The sequence below is a fragment of the Clarias gariepinus genome, chromosome 16, assembly GCF_024256425.1.
Source record: "Clarias gariepinus isolate MV-2021 ecotype Netherlands chromosome 16, CGAR_prim_01v2, whole genome shotgun sequence".
Lineage (NCBI taxonomy): Eukaryota > Metazoa > Chordata > Actinopteri > Siluriformes > Clariidae > Clarias > Clarias gariepinus.
Window position 1 is genome coordinate 4,810,001 of NC_071115.1, and position 9,197 is coordinate 4,819,197.

The 9,197-nt window shown below is 39.1% G+C and overlaps 1 protein-coding gene across 2 annotated transcripts in view; it reads left to right on the forward strand.

Annotated features, from left to right (window-relative positions):
- Positions 1 to 9,087, forward strand: part of csnk1da (casein kinase 1, delta a) — a 31,177-nt gene extending 22,090 nt beyond the window's left edge. Inside the window, exons 4-10 of one of the 2 annotated variants that reach the window (XM_053514579.1) lie at positions 166 to 394; positions 515 to 685; positions 1,004 to 1,152; positions 1,574 to 1,742; positions 3,438 to 3,550; positions 4,238 to 4,284; positions 8,206 to 9,087. In XM_053514579.1, coding sequence (XP_053370554.1) covers positions 166 to 394; positions 515 to 685; positions 1,004 to 1,152; positions 1,574 to 1,742; positions 3,438 to 3,550; positions 4,238 to 4,270 — 864 coding nt within the window. In that variant the 3' untranslated portion in view covers positions 4,271 to 4,284; positions 8,206 to 9,087. The remainder of the gene's footprint in view (positions 1 to 165; positions 395 to 514; positions 686 to 1,003; positions 1,153 to 1,573; positions 1,743 to 3,437; positions 3,551 to 4,237; positions 4,285 to 8,205) is intronic. The other variant, XM_053514578.1, reaches the window with a different exon arrangement.
- Positions 9,088 to 9,197: the final 110 nt, after the last annotated feature.

Genomic DNA, 9,197 nt, shown 5'->3' on the forward strand with positions numbered 1-9,197 from the left:
GTATTGGTTCAGGCACCGTTTTGACACCGGTACCGTTTTAAAAGTATCGATTTGGCACCGGTATCGAAAAGAACCCAAACGATACCCAACACTATTTGGGACAATGTTGTGTAGCGAACAATTTATGCACTTCATATATGATGTGATGCTTGGTGTGTGTTTCAGATCAGCCGTATCGAGTACATCCACTCGAAGAACTTCATCCACAGAGACGTGAAGCCCGATAACTTCCTCATGGGCCTGGGGAAGAAAGGCAACCTTGTTTACATCATCGACTTCGGCCTGGCCAAGAAGTACAGAGACGCTCGGACACACCAGCACATACCATACAGAGAGAACAAGAACCTGACCGGCACGGCCCGCTACGCCTCCATCAACACACACCTGGGAATAGGTACACACTCGGGCACATCCCAGATCAAACACATACAATTTCCCTTGGATTATAATTGTAGAAAATGTACTGGCTGGCTTTTTTTTTTCATGTTTTTTTTTTCTTTCTATCCCCACACAGAACAGAGCAGAAGAGACGATCTGGAGTCACTCGGCTACGTGCTCATGTACTTCAACCTTGGTTCTCTGCCCTGGCAAGGACTGAAGGCCGCCACCAAGAGGCAGAAATATGAGAGGATCAGCGAGAAAAAAATGTCCACGCCTATCGAAGTGCTGTGCAAAGGATACCCGTGTAGGTTCTCATTGTGATTCGAGGAGAGCCCGTTTCTCAAATCAAAACATTTATCTAGTGCTGGTCTGCTTGCTTTCTGATGCTTAGTGAAGGCCCTTCTTGTTGAACTCAGGAATGAGATTTCATCTAATTCTTCCCAGTGTAGATATTCCATAAAAAAAGCTTTAATGAGAACACTTTATTTTTAATTGACCTCTCTAGTTCCATCCCTGTGTATACGCACTTGAGACACAGCACTGTTCTTCCATCTGGCCTTTTTTAAAAAAAATTTTTTATTACTGAATCCTTGTCTTAGCCTCTTTTTTTGTCTTTACACAGCCGAATTTGCCACGTACCTCAACTTCTGCCGCTCCTTACGCTTCGACGACAAGCCTGACTACTCCTACCTGAGGCAGCTCTTCAGGAACCTCTTCCACCGACAGGGATTCTCCTACGACTATGTGTTTGACTGGAACATGCTGAAATTTGTGCGTGTCCACATCGCAGGCTTTACCTAAATTTTTTGTTTGGTTTGTGTGTAGTGTAAAGAACAGATTAAAAAAATATATATATATATATAGTGGTTCCAACTTTCATTTCTATTAGAAAGTGCCGAAACTGGCGACTCCTTCCCTAAATGTTAAAAGTCTCACTTTGCAAGAGGGTCACCATATCAACAAAAACCTGTTGAGAATCCAGGATCGTAGTGTTGCAAGCTATTTTTGGATACATCCTGTGAGCATTTGTTACCATGGTAACTGGTAGTGGCTTGCTATTTTTAACATTGTTTCGGGACATGATGAAAGGAAAAGCTCCAGAGCAGATGTGTTTTTTTTTATTTTTATTTATTTATTTATTTATTTATTTTTATAATAAAGAGTAGATGTTTTAGCTATGCTTGTTTTTTAGGGACCGAACAGAGCAGCGGAGGACGCCGAGAGGGAAAGAAGGGACCGAGAGGAACGTTTGAGACACAGCAGGAATCCGGCAGCCAGAGGAATGCCGTCAGCCTCCAGCAGACCCAGACCAACGCAAGACGTAGCACCACCCGCTCCACTCACGCCCACTTCACACACGGGTGAGAACACGCCGGATAAACATCCATCAGTGATCGGTTACCTTACCTAGAATAATTTTTTTTGTAGTACAGGGGTTATACAGTCCCTTAGACTTGAATGTTTGTTTTTTTTAAGCTAGAAATTCTTCCTTCGTTAATATTTAATGCCTTTGTATATGACTTCACTATAGAGCTTGAGTGTTTGAAAGTCTTGTTTTCGTCGTCTTTTCCTCAGTTTCCTGCGTCGACAGTGACATTTGTGGTTTTTGGTAGGAGATGAGAGACTCCACTTAGGTTTCTTGTAATCTTTTTTTATGTTGTTTGCGCTCTCAGCTGAGAGGAAGTGGTGAAGCAGTTACACATGTTCCTTCTAAACAGGAAGTCATGACACACTGTGTTGCTCTGAGAGACTAGCCGATGTTCTTTATCAGACAAGAGGAAGTAACTAGGGGACTGATGTAAAAACCAGCCACAGTGTTAATGCATTTAACGTAATTACCTGTCTTGTGTTTATTATCGTAGTGCGTCAGTAAAGGTGTGAAATGTAGAGTAGCAAATAGTCAAAGGTGTCTAAACTGGCCCAAACCGGAGCCAACAGAACTCAAGGGTCTGTTTTCTCTCGCCACAACCCTTGGATACCTTCATTCATTTATTTATTCTTAATATTTCAGCTTTTTAAAAAATATATATATAAAGCAATAAATTTGACATCACTTTATAATCAGGCATGCATAATATAAGTGACTAAAATCCAAAGGAACGTTTCTTGATCTGATTTCCCAGCCTTGTGGGAAGTGTTGTTGTGTTAAAGGAAAATATCCACGATGTGGTGGTGTGACTCGACTGCCATCGTTCACACACACACACACGCACACACACACTTCTGTCAATCTCATGCATACCAAACGACCGAACACCAGACAGAACTTTGTAATTACTTTACAACCTTGCATTGTCTTCCTGATCGGTGTCACGGGCTGCATGTCAAATCAGAAACACAGACCATGCACACACAATTATCTTCTAACTAGCTGTGCCCGTAAATTCTTTTGCATGGAATTTAATTGGGCACTCATAAGCCTGTTTAAAAAATAAATTAAAAAAACTTACAGCGCCACCTGTTGAAGTTTGAGAAAATAACGTCTTTTTTTTTTCATTTTTAAATGTTTATTTTTAATAACGGCGTTTTCCATTTAAAATTTAAAGTAGCACGTCTTGTCTTTCCATGGGCCGATATGTTATATTCATATATGTTAAGCTTATGTTATCAACCTCGGCCAAATACACCTGTGAAAACCTCATTAAAATTCATCCAGTACTGTTTTTTTTTTTTTTTTCTTCTTCTTCTATGTGATGCGTGCACAAACGGAGTTTTTTTTTTTTTATTATATGTATAGAAGTAGAACAATCTGGGTTGTTGTAATGTAGGGCATTTAAGTTTAAAATCTTTTTTTCTTAAGGTGAAGAGGGGAAAAAAGCCTGTTACAATTTCTTTTGTTCATTTTAGGCAATTTAAAAAAAACTCAAATGATTTATGTAAAAAAAATTTTAGATATGACTTTTGCTTAGTTTTTAAAAAATATTTTTAATATACCCAAATATATTAAGTGTATGGTGTCTGATATATGGCACACTTTTAGGTTTAAACACAGGTGTAATTAACTGTGTTTTATGTTATAAGTATTTAATTATACTTACTCTGGTGCACTCTTGCAGGAATGGAGCGCGAGAGGAAGGTCAGCATGCGGTTACACCGCGGCGCTCCGGTCAACATTTCCTCCTCTGACCTGACCGGCCGACAGGACACCTCACGAATGTCCACGTCACAGGTACGGTTCCCGTTCAAACCCCCTTTGCCCTCCCCTTCCTCCCTGAGCTTTCCTGTCGTCGTTCTTCAGTGGTGTCTAAGCTGCCGTTTGGCTGTAATCGTGTTGACAGTGTGCTCCTGCTCTTCTGTTGATCCCTGTCTTTTGTTTTTTGTTTTTTCCTCCTCCCCTTGCTCACAAGATTGAACTGAGCAACACTTTAAATCCTTATGTGGTCCTTTTTATTTTAATTATTATTATTATTTTTTTTAGGGAGCCTTGTGAAAGCAGTACGATGCTGTTTATGTGCTAATGTTTGGCACAGAGCTTTAAATTAATTTAGCGTGTCTAGTTAGAGAAACAGATTTAAACAATGGAAACAGAAAATATAAACGAGTAAGAGACATGTAACTAATGTCTTTTTCTAAATTAGTATTTTGCCCTTAAGTACATGTTAAGACGCGTTTACTTTATAAACCAGACCGGCTTCTAGTACACGAATCAGTCCTGTTTGTTTGCTCAGTGTTTCATTCTCAACATACTATATACCTATGTAAAAAAAAAAAAAAACATTTTTAGTTCCCGTTTCCAACCAAAAGCACTGTTATAACGTGCTTGCCGTTGTTTTTCTTTACATCCTCAACCCCCCCCCCCCCACCACCCACCCCCTTCTTTTTCATCATGCTCCTCTTTCAACCACACCCACTTCAGAATAGCATTCCTTTCGATCTCCACGGCAAGTAGAGAGGAAGCAGCAGGTGAGTGACAGTCGGCTGCCATTTTGTGTGGCTATGTTTTCCTGCACTAGATAAGACACTTCCTGCCCCGCCCCTTCACGCTATATAATCCTAGCACTTCTATTTTTATTTATTTATATTAATAAAAAAATTTTTTTCCATAACCTATCATACTGTGGTGGAAAAAAAAAAGAGGCTTTTAATACATTTTCCTCTAAGGCGGGTTCCTCGATAGATAATGTGTTAGCTGTAATATTTCGGTTAGCTTTATTGTCTCTATTTTAAACGATTTAAGCCTCTTCATGCTGTATAATCCTAGCACTTCTATTTTTATTTATTTATATTAATAAAAAAAAAAACATAATCTATCATACTGTGGTGGAAAAAAAAGAGGCTTTTAATACATTTTCCTCCAAGGTGGGTTACTCGATAGATAATGTGCTAGCTGTAATATTTTGGTTAGCTTTATTGTCTCCATTTTAAACGATTTAAGTTTGTACAAGTCTTCTCTTATGGAAAAGAGGAAAGAAAGAGATATTTCTGTGGTTGGTTTTATTCTACACTGTTGACTTCCTTTTTTGGGGGAATTAACAGTTAAAAAAAAAAAGAAAAAACCCTATTTTTATAGTTTAAACCCTAAATATGCTCCCAAAATCTCATTTCAAACTTGAACTCTTTTTTTATTTGGTCTCAGTACTGTTGGGTAAATAAGGTAATAATTCACTATCACAAGCCGTGTTTTCCTCTACAGTCGCTTTGTGTTCTCTACAGTACTAAAAAATTTATACAGTATTATATTTTATGAAAATTCAGCTGAATTTACATTGTTTGTGACAAATATTAATTTGTTTTTAATGTTAGCATTAAAATGTATGGAAAATTATAAAAAAAAAAACTCCATAAAAAATTTGTGTAGGATATTTACGATTTTCAAGAAATTACGGGGCTTTCTGCCAATGATTGTTGGTTAGGTTCTAAGAAAACATTCGTGAACAACTGAGACCGTAAACTCTGATCTGGGGTAAATTGTAATGTATACTTACTAGGGGTGTAACGGTACAACGGGGTGTAAGTCAATGTGTGTGTGTATGTATAATACTATACCTCCGGTTTAAAGTGACGGTTCGATTTTCTTTAAAATAGAGGGGACAGTTTAATTGACTATAAATTTTACTTCAAATCTTAAAAGTGGTAACCTGACCTTAATTCAGTCCCCCTGCCCTCACACCCACATCATATATAGACGATTTGATGGATGTCAGTTCTCTTATTTTCCCCACATAAACAGTAACAAAGTATGTGAAAGTAAAATCAAATTTCAGCTCCTCACTCAGAAAAGCTAATTTCTGAAATTATCTCGGGTCCCCTCCACGAGCCAACTTCCTTTAAATATAAAGATTGATTTTTGGTTTAAGCTGGAGAGATGTTGTGGGATTCTGTATTATAATAAAGAAATATCATTTTGTATCAACGCAGTTAAGTAGGAACTTTAAACAGGATGTTCATTCAATAATTTGTGCAAACTTGGGAGGGGTAAAAAATAAAACCCACAAACATAATCTAAAGCATGGCTTGGGTTATTAACAGCGTGGGAACAGTAAATTAAACAGAGGTTTACATGGACTTTAGTTCCCACAAGGATCTAAATCCTTCCAGTGATAATGTTACTCTCACTGCAGAAATGTCCATCTGGAGTTGTATTTATTATCAGGGAACTTCACAGAGCCTCTGTGTGTGTGTAATATATACATATATATATATATATATATATATATATATATATATATATATATATATATATATATATAAAATCCAAATGAATTGTTGTGCATTTGTGTTGTAAAGGTGAAGTGAAGGACTAAGGTCTAAGCCGTGTTTTTTTTTGTTTTGTTTTTTTTCCCCATCTTTTCCTCACACCACTCTGCGCTGCTTTAACCGCCTACAACCCTGCTGAGCTGCTCGAGTGCGGATGCTTTTTTTCTTTGTGATCTGCTTGTGTGATCCGTGTGTGCGCGCGCACGAGCACGCAGGTACAGAGATTAAAAGTGGCCTCAGCTTCACCGCCAGAAAACCTGGGGCCTTGTTTATAAACTGATGGGGTTTATCGGAATTTATGAACCGGTATAGAGGGCTTATTCAGCATTAAAATGTTTTAACCAAGAAGAATGTTATGTTGTCATTAAATCACTTTTAATCCTTTAAAGAATATTAAGTCTTGTTGCATTTTGTACCAAATCAGTTAAATAGTTAAGTATAGAACCGTTTACCTCTTATTTACGTTTTTCCTTGGTAAATATTACTGATTGTTTACATGACTGACAATTACATACAGTACTGTGGGTTAATACTTTTGCACAGTACTGTATGTTATTCTACCTATCATTTAAAGAATTATGATGTTATATCGCACAGCCTTCGGGTTTCAAGTTACAACCTTCGATTTTTTTGTAGCTATTTAAAGTTTTTAACCAAATTGCGGTTTTGTCTGAACGGTGACATCGCAAATTTACACGCATGCATGCACGAGGACTTGAGATCAAAAGATGCCGCCATTCTCTATGTCTGCAGCCCGTTCATCTTCTCATCACTCGCTCGTTTATTCCGATAAACAGCTGGATTTGACAAGTGAACAGCTGTCTAAAAATATTTATCTACTATCTGAATTGTTAGTCATGTTTTAGGAAAGAAAAAAAATCTGTTTAGCATCTCCCATCTACGCATAAACGAGGCTCCTGGTCTGTCTCTGGCATGCAGTGTGTACTGTGTGGGGTGTGTATGTAGTGTGCATGCAGACTGTGTTTTTTTTTTTTTTTTTTTTTTTCCCCCCACTGCTGCTGGCGCGTCCTGCTTAATGTTTGGCTGCTGTACGCTGTTGTGTGGAAGTTGAATAAATGGCTGATTTTAGCATTGAATTCTTTATTTATTTATTTTTGGTGTAAACGTATCCCCTGGGAGTGGTGTGAGATGACGTGATGAAGCTCCTTTCCACCAGTTAACTTCCTGCTCCAGAGGAGCTCCTGTTCTACAGACCCACCTGATTGGCTGAAATCAGGACGGCCGAGTTCCTGAGCGTGTCTCCGTCTCCGCCTGTCCAGTAGAACAGGAACTCCTCCAGGAACTCTGCTTTTCCTTCAGACCCTGGTGGAAAGGTGCCTTGTTGTTGCTTGCTCTCAGGAGTGTCTTCTCCTTTCTCTCTCTCTCTCGGGGCGAGACACCGGTGCAATCAAAATAGCGTGGTATTTCCACGTCCTTTTTTTTTTTTTTTTTTTTTAAAACAGCTCCAGATGTTAACGAGCAGAGTACTACAGTCTCTTAAATTGATCACATACGTGTGAAATGGACCTGTTTAAAACCCGCTGACTTTGTAGCCTCACTCAGATCTGTGTGCAGAGTGTAAACAGTTAAGTGATGAGTGTGAACACCGTACACCTCCGTCTCCCTCAATCTGTCAGTGTTTAGCATGCGCGTGCACACAGCTGACTTGCACAAGCCTCGATACAAGTAACAAGATCCATGTTGATGAGATACGATTGTTGGTTTAGTTTTTTTCCGTTACATTGCTTCATCACTTAATCTCAGTGTCTCTCTTTAATGATCTGTCGTTCTTTAAATCCTATTTTTCTAATTCAGTCTGTCACTGACTTAATTCCATCGTTCTCTCTCGTCTAGTTCTTTTGGTCTCTGTTCCTAGGTCTCTCTCTCTCTCTGTCAGAGCTTCTGTCTGCAGGTCTCTGCATTTCCTTCACTCACTTTCTGTGCGTCTCTCCCTCTTTTTTTCTTGCCAAAGGAATAAATACTGCGGACGAACATCAACACTTTAGGGTTAAAAATGATAAACAATTTTCGGCTTAAAGTTTTCATCCTTAGCCTGTCTGTCTGCGCACAATTTTTGTGCACGTGTTCCTACAGTAATGCCGACTGTGTGTGTTTGTGTTCCATCAGGCTCTGTCCCGCGTCACTCCGAGCGGCCTGCAGTCTGCTGTTCCTCGATGAGCGTCTGCGCAGCCGCAGTCACCCCGAGCAAATCAAAGCCACACACAGACTCGACTTTTTATTTTCTCAACACACTAACACAAACCTTATCGCCGAGGGAGACGGAGACAAAACACACACACACCACACACACACACTGTCAATCACGCTCACACACGCACACATTGTCACTCTCTGTCGCTCTCTCCGACACACACACACACACACACACGTTCTCACGCAGCCACACTGGAACTCAAATCGAACAGCCGAGGCACGTCGTCTCGGCGTGCTTCTCCTTCCTGATCTACAAAGACCTTGGAAGTGGGCGGGGCTTTCACACAAGGGGGAAGGGTTAATGACTTTTCTCTGCCTGTCAGTCATGTGTGGTGGGCGGAGCCATCACAAAAAAAATAAAACAAATCCTCCACTCGGCTTCAGACGGAGCTGTACTTACTGATAGCCATTGATCTTGTGTTTCTCTGACCTGTTTTTTTTTTTATATATAATTTTTTAAATTTTTTTTCTTCCCTCTTGTTTATTAACGAAGATTAAACTGTTTTCACCAGCTGCAGGTGTGCTGATTCATGGGAGCTAATCTTTGAGAAGTTCTCACAAAAAGGAAAAAAAAAATCAGGTGATTGAAAACAGAGTAGAAAACAAGATAGCAGTCGTTTGATAAGGATGTGTAGTTTTTTTTTATGTTAACTTTTTTTCGTGCAAAATCCAAGCTGTTCGTTGATTTTGACGTTTTTTGACATTTAGATCAGACTTGTCGTGGAGAATAACCAGTGTTTTTTGACATTTGCTCTTTGTTTGGAGGCGTGAATAAAATAAAAAACGAAAAAATGATCAGATCGCAGTCGCACCGGAATTCTTTGACTATTTTAGTGTTCACGTCGTGTTTATTTAATTTTTTATTTTCCCTCCCTTACATTCCCAGAAGCTGTGAAGTTCACGTT